At 38.9% G+C, this 13,592-nt stretch overlaps 3 protein-coding genes across 6 annotated transcripts in view; 1 reads left to right on the forward strand and 2 right to left on the reverse strand.

The window, feature by feature from the left end:
- Positions 1-579: 579 nt before the first annotated feature.
- On the forward strand, positions 580-5,213 carry LOC113064844 (antithrombin-III-like). Of its 2 annotated transcripts, none has more exons than XM_026235806.1 (8): positions 580-733; positions 1,151-1,564; positions 1,643-1,858; positions 1,938-2,075; positions 4,045-4,263; positions 4,346-4,520; positions 4,728-4,792; positions 4,913-5,213. In XM_026235806.1, the coding sequence occupies exons 2-8, from the start codon at positions 1,205-1,207 to the stop codon at positions 5,090-5,092; spliced, it is 1,353 nt and encodes a 450-aa protein (XP_026091591.1). In that variant the 5' UTR covers positions 580-733; positions 1,151-1,204; the 3' UTR covers positions 5,093-5,213. The 2 variants fall into 2 exon arrangements, with proteins under 2 accessions (XP_026091591.1, XP_026091593.1); XM_026235808.1 differs by having other exon boundaries at positions 591-733; positions 1,204-1,564.
- A 107-nt stretch (positions 5,214-5,320) lies between these two features.
- Positions 5,321-13,592, reverse strand: part of LOC113064841 (zinc finger and BTB domain-containing protein 37-like) — a 123,175-nt gene continuing 114,903 nt past the window's right edge. For both annotated transcript variants that reach the window (XR_003278899.1, XR_003278898.1), the window contains exon 5: positions 5,321-7,499. The gene's annotated coding sequence lies outside the window, so the exon portion shown is untranslated. The remainder of the gene's footprint in view (positions 7,500-13,592) is intronic.
- On the reverse strand, positions 7,526-13,497 carry LOC113064843 (zinc finger and BTB domain-containing protein 37-like). 2 transcript variants are annotated; one of them, XM_026235805.1, is made up of 4 exons: positions 12,986-13,497; positions 10,576-11,547; positions 10,072-10,171; positions 7,526-9,810 (listed from the first exon to the last, which is right to left on the reverse strand). In XM_026235805.1, the coding sequence occupies exons 2-4, from the start codon at positions 11,517-11,519 to the stop codon at positions 9,289-9,291; spliced, it is 1,566 nt and encodes a 521-aa protein (XP_026091590.1). In that variant the 5' UTR covers positions 11,520-11,547; positions 12,986-13,497; the 3' UTR covers positions 7,526-9,288. The 2 variants fall into 2 exon arrangements, with proteins under 2 accessions (XP_026091590.1, XP_026091589.1); XM_026235804.1 differs by having other exon boundaries at positions 10,576-11,550.

Raw genomic sequence — 13,592 nt, forward strand, 5'->3', positions numbered from 1 at the left:
TTTCATCATGATTTCTAACATCAGGATATATATTGGTTTTGATGATCTCTCATGATAGACTGCTTAAATTAAGGTACGCTTTAACTTCAACCTGAATAAGAAAATAAATGTTTGTATATTATACTCCAATAAGGAATGTTTAGAAAATTTCTCCAATGTGGATGTAGTTGTAATACCTTTTTTCACTTTGTACAAGAATTCACTGTGTGAAATTTTGGATTGCATTTTTGTATAATACAATTGCTTTTCTTCTTTGAGAGGGCAGGGGGTATTACTAACTGGATTTTTGAATTAGATATTGAAAAACTTGAAAATAGTATTTAATAAGAAATGTATTTTATGTGCAGCAGTGATTCTGGCATGGATTATGATTAAATGATATTGTAAACCATTTTCCTCTCTGGTCTTTTGTACAAATGCATGCACTTTTATGCAAAAACCATTAACATTGAACAAAACACAAATAAAAAATACTTTCACCTCTTTTTAACATAGTTTTTAACAGATTCCCCATAATCAGTCAAATTTATTTGCTTGTGGCTAACCTAACAAAATTAATCAATAGCACAAAGGTTGTCCTGAGTAAATTTCCTTCTCTAGTCATTCCAGTGCTCTTAAGGGCACTGACCTATCCAGAGAAGTGTTTTCTTCACTTTGTTCCTTACTTTAGTACAACATAAACTGGTCTTTAACCCCAAAGCTGGTCTTTAACAAGGAAATACAACAACGTCAGGTATGTGAAAAATGCATTGAATATCCCGATCCAGGAAGAGCAGTTCTGTTGGAACAGTTTGAACGAAGAGTTTTCATGGGGTTAAAATTTTAGTGAAATTTTAACCTCAAATAGACACAATCCTAGTATAAAGTCAATCAACCATTGGTAGTGACATTTAATTCCGATTAAACCTTAATTTGTGACTAGCAGTGTATGATTTAGAAAGTAAAAAATTTATGAAATTGACAGAGCTGTGGTCATTTAAACTTGAAATGAAGTAACCACTCTGGATTTTAAAGTAAAAGCTGTTAACTATGGAAACGTTTGCTCTTTGCTAACGGTTTTAAATCTTACGTACTAAAAAATAAATAAAAACTCTTACCAATTCACTACAGAAATTGTATATCATGATTCCATGACTTGTTTGACCACCAGAATTTGCACTGAACTGCTTTTCCTGGGCTGGTTTCCCATTCCATCTTGGGCAGGATGAAGTTGTTGGCAAGTACGTGGGCTTTATGGGTACTCACCCTCTGTTCAGTCCAGGCAGCCAAAGATATCTGCAATGCAAAGCCCAAAGATATACCTTTGGAGCCAATGTGCATCTACCGCAGCCCGGATTCTGAAACACAACCAACTGAAAAACCAGAGAAGAAACCAGCTGGCACCAACCCTCGAGTGTGGGAATTGTCCAAAGCCAACAGCCGCTTCGCCCTCTCGTTTTTCAAGCAGCTTGCCAAGGGAAAGTCCAACGATGAAAACATCTTTCTGTCACCAATAAGTATCTCAACAGCTTTCGCCATGACGAAGCTAGGGGCTTGCAACACCACACTGGAGGAGCTCATGAAAGTAAGGTAAAGTAATTGTAATTCCAAATAAAGAACGATCACTTAGCAGGTCAACAACTTCTCTATTCTTCACATGTAGGTGTTTCAGTTCGATACCATTAAGGAGAAGACCTCAGACCAGGTCCATTTCTTCTTCGCCAAGCTGAACTGTCGACTATACAGCAAAAAGCATGAGACAACAAAACTGTTCTCTGCAAACCGTTTGTTTGGAGACAAATCAATACTTTTTAATGAGTCCTACCAGGACATCAGTGAGATGGTTTATGGAGCCAAGTTGCTGCCTCTCGATTTTAAGGTTACATTTGCCATAAGTGTCTAAATGTAGCACATATGATCTTTGACCCTGTACTAAACATTCAAGTTTCATCCTCCAGGGGAAACCGGAGGTTTCAAGGATGACGATAAATGAATGGATAGCCAACAAGACTGAGAACCAAATAAAAGATACCCTGCCAGAAGGCTCAATAGACTCCAACACCATATTGGTCTTGGTGAACACGGTCTACTTCAAAGTAAGTGAGGAGGCAGAGATACTTGTAAATAAGACGCAATTTTTCAGGGTGTCAGCCTTCCAGCAGAGTTTATGCTGCATTCAAGTCCTCCTGGGAAGTTCGTATTTACTAGTTGACAAGTCTAAAATATGACATCGGGTGTGTTCCAGTCAGTTTAGTTGGCACAAGATGGCGGTGTACCTTCTGTTAATAAATTACAAGAAAATACAACAGGGTTTGTTAACTCTGCGTATAGAAAATGAAGAGCAAAGAATTAGCATATGGTGTCTTTTGCATTTTAAATTTTTTAAATATAATTTATGAAACCACTTTAATCTGTATCGCATAAAAACGTATTTGTTATATTGCAATCCCGGCTATCAGTTTCACCTTAAAAATAACAGACCATCATCCATCACTCGCATCCATCAAACCATCAATTCTGTCATGTTTCTCATTGACTCGGAAACTCAGAGCTTAAAGAAAATTTAGTTTCCCCCTCGTATTTACAACTTTGTTGTGGCGTTTATGTGTGTTTAACTCGTAAATATGATGTATCCATTAGCTCCAACACCAATTAAACACACCTGCTAATCAAGGTCCAGTAGCGAACTGTGACTCTTAGGGGCTTTTTATACAACACTATTTTCAACTAAAAACAGAAAACTTTTTATGAGTTTTGGCTGTTCCTTTAAATGTCAGCTGTGTTTTGGGGACCTGAAAATTCAAAGTACATGTTTTTGAAAACGATGCCGTAAACGTCTCCATGTAAACTATGAAAATGCAAATTTGTGAAAATAGTAAAGTCATACGCACATATTTGTTTACTCTATAGAAACAAGTCTTTGCACATGCATGTAGTGTTCAACATCGCCAACTACTGGCCTGGCATGCATTCTTGTTCATTCATGCTTATTTTGAGTTATAACCAGTAGTTAACAGGAAGAGATGATCAAGCTCACTCGCACTTCATGCTTTTAACTGAATAGCCTTTACAGTGATTTTTCACGCTACATCAAAGAGCTTCAAAATGACATTTATTATTTGGACCTGCCGGTAACAATTGACAAAATGTAAAGGACAAGACTTTGTTTTATTATCCAAAGCAACAAAATACAAACTTCTATGTCATTATTGTGTACAATTACAACAAATATGCACAAAGTTAGTACATTTAAAGACTTACCACTAATTCTGCCAACTGACTTTTCTTTAAAAGAAAAAAAGAAAAAAGCTGAACAAAATGGTAGCATCAACGGCAGAAATAAAAAACAATTGGCTAAGGGGCCAAATAGATTTTAACTAACTTACCCATGGAAGATTTACTTAAAGACGTGTAATTTCTGGGGCTTGAAATGCCTCTCAGTTTTCTGGACCAAATTGCTCGTGTGTACATCTTCCTTTTCCAATTAACTCCAAAGTTTCTTTAAAACCACTATAAATCGGCAACAATGACCTCCTCAGAAATGTTACTTGGTGCTTCCACCGTCAACAGCTTCATAATAGTGGATCTTGTCATAAAGATAAGTGATATCAAATCCCACTGGGGGGAGGTATGATTGGTAATTTAGCTGTCATTTACAATAAGTCTCTCAATGATTTACTATCGTTCGGCCATCTGTAATTTTATAGCTTGACTACCAGTCACAGAGCTGACAGTGTGACCATTCACACAGCCAGTGACTTTTTCGCTGTATGTCGCTAGACTCTGTACTGTGAAGATGCTTGTGGGCGTTCCTACTGCTGTTGCTCTAATGTTATTGGTAGGCTGCACATCTTGAAATATCTTTAGGAAATGCAAATCACAAACAATATATGTTGCTGGTAAAACTAGTCATGTACAGTAGAAGACTTTGACAAATTCTTCAGGGTCACTAGAAACTTCCAGCCAAAATAAGTTGGAGCTAAACTCTGAAAATGGGTCCTCCAGGAGCAGGACTGTCCTCCTCTGACTTGTGAACTCTGCTACTATGTGGTTTTTGTGTTCCAGGGTCAATGGAAACACAGATTTGATAAGGAAAATACCATGAATTCAGACTTTCATGTTAGCGAGACCCATAAGTGTCAAGTGACCATGATGACCCAAGAGCGTAATTTCCAGTATGCCACAATCTATAATGACAAGGTGATGATCCTTGAATTGCCCTACAATGGGGCTGACATCACAATGGTGCTCATATTACCTTTTGAAGGTACAACCCTGTCGGAAGTAAGTCGATTATAAACAATAGATCAAATGTTCTCCTCAAAAATCCTCTCCTCTAGTCCTAACAAAACTGCATCCAATTAAGGTGGTTGAAAACATGAACCTCAAGAAACTTGAAGGTTGGTTACAAGACATGAGAGAGACCACAGTGTCTGTGCAGCTTCCTCGTTTTCGTATCGAGGACAACTTTAGCCTCAAAGAGCAGCTGATGAAAATGGGCCTGGAACATCTTTTCAGTCCAGGAAACGCCAGTCTCCCAGGTATGAAAATAGCTGTTGTTCCAAACAAGTATGACTTCTGTAGAACCTAAAAGCTACTAGGAATGTAGAGCTCAAGTCGTATTGACTACTTCTATTGGGAACTTGCCATGATTACTATGCAATTTTGCTGTATGGATTTCCTGTATGGACATCTTGAGTTCTGATGAATCTGTCCAGTAATACTGTCAAAACGTTGTGTTGTGCTAGGGATGGTTGCCGATGGTGGACACAACTTGTACATTTCCAACGCCTACCATAAGGCCTTCCTTGAGGTAAAATACATTCAGTATAATTTGCAATCTCAAGCAGCATGTTTTTATGATTAGTCTAACTGTATACCAAGACGGATTACACAATTTCTTAGCCAGTGGTCTGGTTTTCCAATTTTTCAGGTGAATGAAGATGGTAGCAAGGCTGCTGCCGCCACAGCAGTTGTTACTACCGTACGTTCCTTAAGCATCTACGCAAAGGATTTTATTGCGGACCGACCCTTCCTTCTGCTTATCCGCAAATCCAGCATCAATACCTTGATCTTCACCGGCCGAGTTGCAAATCCTTGTGGGAGCAGCTAATATGGATTGGATATGATCCAACATGACGACGACGGTTATTAAACGTCCACCCTTTTAACATGACCGGGCAGCCTTGTTTCTTCATTATTGCTTAAAAATGAACATTAAATTTGTCACAATATATTGTTTTTCCTCCGTTAACCAAGCAAGCACTACAAACAAACACAAGCCGAGAAGCAAAGAGGAATTTAAACAAATAAATAAAAGCAATATGTACAGGCACAGAAAAAGGATAAAACAGGTTTATTTTTTCATATTAGAAATTTGGGTTTAGCAGTATCACACAATCTGGGCTTACATAATTATACATTTAAAGAACAGAATTAAAAATCCTTCACAGTTACACTTAAAGTGCTTTATTTCTATTTAGAAGAATGGATTTGACACATTGCCAGTGAGGAAAAAAACAGTGGTTATTGTGAAAATGGCATTCACATTATTAATCATGATTAATCTTTCTGATTGCTGTACCATTTTAAATGTGAGAAGTCTTAAATTTTAAGTAATCATAATCTCAATTTCAAATACCTTAAATCACCTACGAATATCATTTCTAAAATCAAAAAATGTTTAAACATTGACTTTCTCAATAATTACTCTGATTTGCTATTTCAATTAGAGTAATTGACTTCTACGACAATAATGCTCATGTTTTAAAATGTGGACCTTTTTTAACAATAAAATACCTATTATATTTTGTTTTATTTCATTGATATGCAAGATAAAATATTTCCTTAAGTATGATTTAAATTAAAGTGATTAACGTCTCATAAGACACATGGAAAGAACTTTACAGACTATATTGCCTTTTGCAAAATAAAACAACATAGCAAGACAAATTGTAAAAGTCAATTTTTTGGCTTCTATTGGTGCAAATTTAGATGCCAGGAAATGTATTTATGTTTGGCCGCTACAAAAGACAAAGACAACATGCAAATACACTTTAACTCGACGGGTCAGAAGGAAAACAATGTCTTATTTCCTTGTCAAAAGACTCTTTTGAGGTATAAAAATTTGTTTGCTTGCTTTTCAGACAGACTAAGTTATGAAAAATATACGTAGTCTGTTTGCACCCAAGTAAAATGTGTTGCTAGTACAAAATATTTGCTCCAGAGGGACAATACTGAACAAACTCTGAAGTTATGGCTCAGTGTTGTCATTCGGTCTTACCAAAAAACTAGTAAGTAGAGACATGCACTATAACTTTTCACAAGCTAGACCATGAAACAAATGAGGGGAGGTGGAGGGGGGGGGGCGTGTTAATGCAATCACTGAAACAAATTTTATCGCATTTGCCAATATGTATAATTGCTTTATAAGTTCAAGATACAGATTTTTTCTAAATCGAAAAACAACTGGTCATCAGTTTCACAACTTTTAAAAAGATAACGCGTTTGTTATAGTGCGTTTTAGTTTTGCACCACTTTATCTGAAAGCAATTTCTGAACTGGAATTGGGGTGAAATATTGCTTCAAAAGTAGCTTCATTTGAAACTGCACATTCCGTAACACTGCGTTAAGATTAGACACATTTTGGTTAGAAATGACTTGTTCAGTCAACACCATTAAACTGCAGTAGATGTATTGTCATGCAGAAACATTAAATATTACAGCCTAATATATACACTGCAGCAACACATTTATCCTCCACCATGTTATTTAAAGCTTGAAAACTAATACAAAAGCCAAACATAATATTTGAATGAATAATATTGTTTCAAATAAAAACCATCAATGTTTTCAAGATCAACGCCAGATATGCACAAAGGGAAAACATGCTGAAAGTTATCATAAGCCCTAAAGCGCAAATTAATGATTAAATTTAGACTTCTTAAAATATGCAGTAAGATAACTGGAATGACTGATTATAGATATATATCCCTTGTTATTAGATTGCAATTAATTCATTCACAGAGACATAATTTAAGTCACTATCACCTATATATGACAAAACAGGCCCATGCCCCAAACCTAATTGAAACTTAAAAGCAAAGTCCATAAAAAATAACATCTTTTTTTGATATATTATAACATATTAGATTATGATTATGTTGTTTACAGACAAAATCCTTTGCCCTTTTCTAATATCATGAGGTTGCACTGTGACATATAAAAGCAATGTTAACATGCTTTTCTATTTACCTGGGTTCTGTGCTGTACAACAAATGTGAAATTATAACATTTTCAGGATTGTATTTCACTGTGACTACTTCTGAGGCATGAGTATTTACATTGAGAGGAAATGTTCATATGTAGGTTTTTTTTCTGCACTTGTGAAATATGTCGACCCAATTTACCCAGAGCTAGAATTCTAAGTAAAAAAATCTGCTTGGTACAAGCTAACATCAAAAAAAAAAAACAGTAAACAGTGAGTTCCTGATATTTGTAAGAAGTGTTTACCTGTTGACCTGTTTACTTTCGCTTAAAGCGCCTTTGTTTTTGTTGATCATTCTAGAAACTGTCTCTGTATATTTATTACAAGTATAAATTTGTCTAAATATGCATAAGTGACGCATGTATATAGATATACAAAAATTCTAAAAACAAAACAAAACACATCCCCATCCCATTTTTTAAGTGCCTGATGTAATCTCTTTTTTCCTCTTCACCCTCCGAATCTTAAGGGTTTAAGAACTTCCAGTTTCAGTTGTTTTGGTTACTGAAAGCATCAACTGGAAACATCTGTTCATAAGCCAAGTGTAAAGGCCCTTGACCCCAAGGTTCAAGTGCCTTCCATCAGATGAAGGGAAATCTTACACTCAAAGTCATTCCGTGGCATTTCGGCGTATCCCAGACATCACAGACATACGGTTTACGTTTTCCTAAACGGCGTAGGCGACCAAGTCCGCATTTTGGTTCGTCTCAGCCTTAGACTCATTTCTTATGTCTTGACACAAAAAAAGGAACAAGGGTACATCCCCTAAGAGACCCCTTACTCCTGGTCAAACACATTCTTATAAGCAAAATATTGCCAGACCAGTAAAACAAAAAAGTTGGTGACACTAGCGAATCTCAACGAGTGACGTAAATGTATGAAAAGAAATGAACACTGAACATTAAATTCAGCTGAGTGCATCCACGCATCTGTGTGCAACAGATCAGTATTGCGAAGTAATGTGAGAGAGAGGTAACTGAGCGGTCTATTGTAGCTTATCTGAGGTTGAAGGATTTCCTTGTTTTATATCACTGTATCGCCAACATTCAGCAGCTGAGTTGTTCAGTTTAGAGATGTATGAAGGCATTAATGTGAACTAAACTTGAAATAAATGTGTCACTGCTATACTCTACCAATGTATTTTCACCATGAGTGCCTATATCACAGTATCTCTACCAACTTTAAAAAGTAAAATAATGATGCGAGTTATTCTTGTTATAAACCCAAAGTTCTAGAAAAACAATTTCCTTGTAATGTGAGCAATGTGTTTCGGTTCTATGGCAGGCCGGATCGGCACTTAACACAAAACAAAAAAAAATGAATCAAGAATCTGATGTTAGATCAGACCTGAGGGTCCCTAATAAAAAACTGAACCCGTTTTCCTAAGCTTGCCATGGCTGGGGAGCGCAAAGTCTAGCCCCAGGTTAATTTATCAAGATTGTCTCAAGGCAAAGTAGCAAAGGACTACGATGTCCTCTCTTTTTACAACTCATCATCTGGCACAAAGAAGTTTGGCAATTTTGACGCAATTTGACCAAATCATTGCTAGAGCTTCTCTTTTAGTTTATCCTGAAAGATCTGTAGTAGTACAAAAATATAAAAATAACATATAAAAGACAGGAAATGAAAAGAAAAAAAACACTGCATCCAGTGGTGTGTGAGGTTGTTGGAGTGTGGCTTGTCTTCATATATTGACGTCCTGTTCAGTTTGCATGGTGAAGGTAGATGTGGTTTAAAGCAGAAATACCATTTATAAATCCCTAGAGAACACTATTCCTACCAAATTGTTCCTTGCATCTTTGTTATCACTGGAAAAAATAGAGGATCTTCGGCCAAGTAGGATGTAGAAGACTTTCCCTTTTTTTATCCGTTCCTCATCGACAGCAGCTGAGAGAACCTCCTGCTCACTCAACTCCTTCCAACTTGTAAATTCAGTGTTGATGGTGGGAGACAAGGGACAGAGGGATTTCTCAAGAGAAGGTCCTGTTGGACCCCACTGTCCTGTGTCTCTCTAAACTTGTGACGTTTTTGTTCAAAGCCTTTCAGTCGGGGCCAGTGGTGGATACCGAAGGTTGGACACCTTCTCCGAAGGACGAGCCGCCACCTCCCCCTCCACCATTGCCCTCAGATTCCTCCTGGGAGGGCGACTCATCTTCGTTTTGGCCTCCACGGGAGGTGACCGTGGTAGTCTCGGGTGAGGCACTATGGGACACCTCCTGTGGGGCACAACCTGGATGGTTTTTGCGGAAGTGCTGGTTGAGGATTGCCTGGAACGGGAAGCTCTTGCCGCAGACGTGGCAATGGAAAGGCTTATTTCCTGTGTGCTTACGGATGTGGTATTCGAGTTGGTCCTTGCGGGTGTACTTCTTCCCGCAGATTCGGCAAACGAAGGGGGTAATGCCCATGTGCAGGCGCATGTGGCGATCTAAGCTGCCCTTCTGGTTGAAGGACTTGCAGCAGTAAATGCAGGTGAGACGGGGGTTGTAGCGGAACCACCGATCACCTACCTGTTCTCGTAGGTACTCCTCGTATCCCCCCATGTCAAACACAGCTTGTTCCTCTCCCTAGTGAGGGAAATGTGAGAGCTTATGGTTTGTTTTCATTGATTTCCACCCCTTTCCCCAATTGAAATGCACTCTACGTTAGGCACACCGGCTGTTCTAAGTATTACACAACTGAAGGCAATTTAAGATTTCTTATTTGGTCGATAAGGTGTGCTCCACTGATATTCCTTCGGAACTACTTCAACTGTGTTCAGAAATCATAAAAAGTTCAACCAAGGATTGTAAGTGTATAGAGACAAGTCTTGATCAAGGTTGTCTTACCTGTGAGCTGGGGTGTCTCTGATCATCGACTCTTCCTGGAGACTCACTCTTGGATCTCTGGTGATCGGCCATCACAACCACACTTCCTGTTGGACTAAACCTGAAAGAAAAACACAGTATAGGTTCAATCTTTTAGAGGACACTTGTCGGCAGGAGAAAATGGGTTATTGGGGTAAATGCATCAGATTTTAAAGCATCACACCGGGATTTTCCAAACCTTATAATCAATAAGAAAGGAAGTTTGCGACTACATCCAGAGAGGAATGGGATACTTATTCAATATGGTTTCATCAAGAACTCATTGGATAATGTAAATGGTTAAAAAGAAGGGGTTGAAAAGTTAGAAGGCTTGGGGACATTAGCTGAAATAGAAACTTGTTTTAGAAGAGGAGAAAGGCACTATATTTGGATAAAAGACTAATTCCATCAAATTAACATGAACTTATGAATAAGATTTTAATTCATTTCGACGTTGAAAGTAAACTCATGAAAGACTTTACACACCTCTCAGTTTCACTGAAGCTGCTGGACGGCTGGGAGCTTTTCCCGCCTCTCCCTCCTTCCTGCACCAGTGTGCTACGTCCTGAGGTGTCAATCATCACTGTCGGCCCCTCCTCGGCCCCACTGCCCTCTTCCGCCGAAGCCTGGGTCTCAGCTCCCATCCACTCATCCATCCTTTCCGTCTTAATCCGAAACCCGTCCACCATCCGCACGTTCTCTTCTCCTCCTCTCTCCACCTCAGTCCCCGTCTCGACATACCACTGCCCAGCTCGGTTGATACGGAGAATGGGCTCTTTCCCAGTTCCCACCTCCTCTGAGCCAATGCCACTGTGCTCCACAATCTGGGGACTCATGGACTCCCCAGGGGGACTGATCTCTCTGACTTCCCTCACATCACGGATGTTGATCACCCCAGTGTTGCCAATCAATCGGGAACTGGTATGTCTGGGACTTAGGGAACTGGACCCACCTAACCCGGTCCCACCTCTTCCTGAGTCAACGGTTTGGTTGGCAGTCCTGTGAGCCCCTTTCCCGATCTCCCCTTCCACATCTGACAGACTGATTTTAAAGTGGATTCCCTCTAAAATCTGGGTGCACCGGTCAATAATGTGCTGCATTTGAAGGAAGCTGGCAGCCGTCAGGTAGCTGATGATATCAGCGAGCTGCAAGCACAAGCGTCCCGTGTAGCAGAAGGAAAGTAGCTGCTCGAACACGGTTGGGTTGCGGATTACTGATATGGACACGGTGCTCATCTCGCTCAGTGACATGTGATCCCTGAAGTAGGGTGAGCTGGCGGCGAGGACCACCTTGTGGGCACGAAAACTGTGGCCCTGAACATTGACCACAATGTCACACAGACGGCCCTGTATTCGCAACTGGTTCAGATGCGACAGGACGGAGTTGCTGAAGTCCGGAATATCAAGTTGGATGCTTCCTGCTCGTTCCATGCGGACTGCCTATTGCTGCTTTTCAAAGCTGCTGATAAAAATAAAAAATAAAAAAGTTTAGAACTGTTACAGTGGGACTTTCTGAGAATGTCAGAATTTAAAATCATGCAACACCAGCATTATTAACAAACAATGTTAAATGTATTCTTAAAAAATCCAAACAGTTCCTCCTATCCCAACTTTAAACACTGAGACAACAATAATTAAACCACTCGTAGACCGATTCCCACAGAAAGTGTAAACATTGTCTCTCTGTGGTGTGACTTTAGGGTGTGACCAATGGCAGAGTGTTCGAAAACCTTAGCTGTTCTCCAATTTATTGCGTTTCTACTTAGTGTTCACTGCACCTTGGCCTACACACTCAACAGGAGATATTTGTAGAAGTTCACTTCACCTGACAAAATTTGTTTTTATTGAAAACTCAAGACACACTGTCACAGACACCACCAGAGTCAGGTAGGAATTTTTGAAATAAATATACATTACCATACTTTAAAATATATAAATGTATAGAACAACTCCATGCTGTATTTATATATAATATTATATATTTAAATAAACACACCTAGTTTAGTAATAAACAACTGATGTTTAAAATGAAAATGTGATGTTTTTTTGCAATTCACATCTCACTTTACACGCTCAAAAACAGCATAAAAAGCACTTTTTATGTGCTTTTTTGTTCATCAGCCTGAATAAAAATGCATCCCATTTTTTTTGCCACATTTTTCTGTTCAAAATCCCATTCTATTAGAGTATGTACTGAATTCGATAAATAATTGACTAGTGGGACCAGTGTTCTTGGTACCTATAGCGCTTACATTTGGAAAGAGCCACACAGCTCATCATTTTTATTTTTATTTGTCAGCTTTTCTGAATCTGACAGCTCCTCAGCTTAATAAGTCTTATGGGACAGGCACGTTTCCTGATTGCAAAACTCACAATGTCAGTAGATGCAAATTTGGGCACAACGTACATTCAACATTCTATATAGTAGGGAAGTGACATATATGAGGTGTTACAAAATGCCTTGTGGGTAAATAACCCCCTTTCCACTTCCTGTAAAGTCATATGCCAATGTACACTCATTCCCTAAGCAGTTTGCAGTGCAAATCTTACATTTTTCTTAGTGGCCAAATGTCGTATGTGATTGTGCAATTTTAACATACCCATGTTTTGCAAAAGTTACACACTTCATTTATGAGAACTGACACTGTTGTTTGTGACACTTAACATTGCAATGTAACAAAGCTACAGATTTAAATGTTGGGTAATTAAATGAATGGGTTAACAGCAGCAATTACAAACAACCTGTTTAATTACAAGCTTGATTCACGAACACTTAATTCATTACAAACATTAAGGATAACATTAAATTACGTAATTCCATAATAGCATTGCAACAATAACGATGCAATGTAAGAAAGTAAGATTTGTAGTGAGATGCACATTTTTTTTTACCTCACCTTTTTAATAACAGGCACCAAACACGCTCCACTATATTTTTCGGCACACTTGCACTTCTTTATGGCTACAAACCACAGCTGTTAGAGAGCAAAGTTGCCATTTTTTTCATTGCATAGGTCAGTAGGATTGAGTCGCAGTGCTACTTTGTCTCTCTCAGTTTTTGACATAGTATCGGCCGACGGCGTGGCACCTCAGCTCGGTTCCAGTAACACACTGCAGCGCGGTGATGCGATGAAGCCTACCCGAAAAACACGCACACACCCCGGTGCAGAGCAGGCAGGGAGGTGCCTTACCCCAGTCCACGCCAAATCTATATTAAACAAATACAACGCCAAATACGATTTTCCTTTTTCGACAGCCTGTTCTGGGTGATTTGGCTTTGAATCCTCCCCATTTCACGACCACTCTTTAACGTTATACTTATCGTCAGGTATTCTGCTGTCGCTTTCGGTTCCTCCGCCGCTCTCATATTCCCCCATGTATAACATGAGCCAATGTACAGAAAACAGCATTCTGGGAAATGTAGTTCTGTCCAACTACAGCCATAGCAACCAAAAATGTAGAAATTCCACGACAGGGACTCGCGCTCCCATGATCCTTTGCTTT

Source organism: Carassius auratus, chromosome 47, assembly GCF_003368295.1.
Source record: "Carassius auratus strain Wakin chromosome 47, ASM336829v1, whole genome shotgun sequence".
Taxonomy (NCBI): Eukaryota; Metazoa; Chordata; class Actinopteri; order Cypriniformes; family Cyprinidae; genus Carassius; species Carassius auratus.

Excerpts from the sequence above, each read along its gene's own strand:
- LOC113064844 (XM_026235806.1), top strand. The coding sequence starts at position 1,205 with ATGAAGTTGTTGGCAAGTACGTGGGCTTTATGGGTACTCACCCTCTGT. Across the intron at positions 4,264-4,345 it reads AAGGTACAACCCTGTCGGAA|GTGGTTGAAAACATGAACCT; the intron begins GTAAGTCGATTA and ends CATCCAATTAAG. Across the intron at positions 4,793-4,912 it reads ACCATAAGGCCTTCCTTGAG|GTGAATGAAGATGGTAGCAA; the intron begins GTAAAATACATT and ends CCAATTTTTCAG.
- LOC113064843 (XM_026235805.1), bottom strand. The coding sequence starts at position 11,519 with ATGGAACGAGCAGGAAGCATCCAACTTGATATTCCGGACTTCAGCAAC. Across the intron at positions 10,172-10,575 it reads AGCTTCAGTGAAACTGAGAG|GTTTAGTCCAACAGGAAGTG; the intron begins GTGTGTAAAGTC and ends TTTTTCTTTCAG. Across the intron at positions 9,811-10,071 it reads AGAGACACCCCAGCTCACAG|GGAGAGGAACAAGCTGTGTT; the intron begins GTAAGACAACCT and ends TTCCCTCACTAG.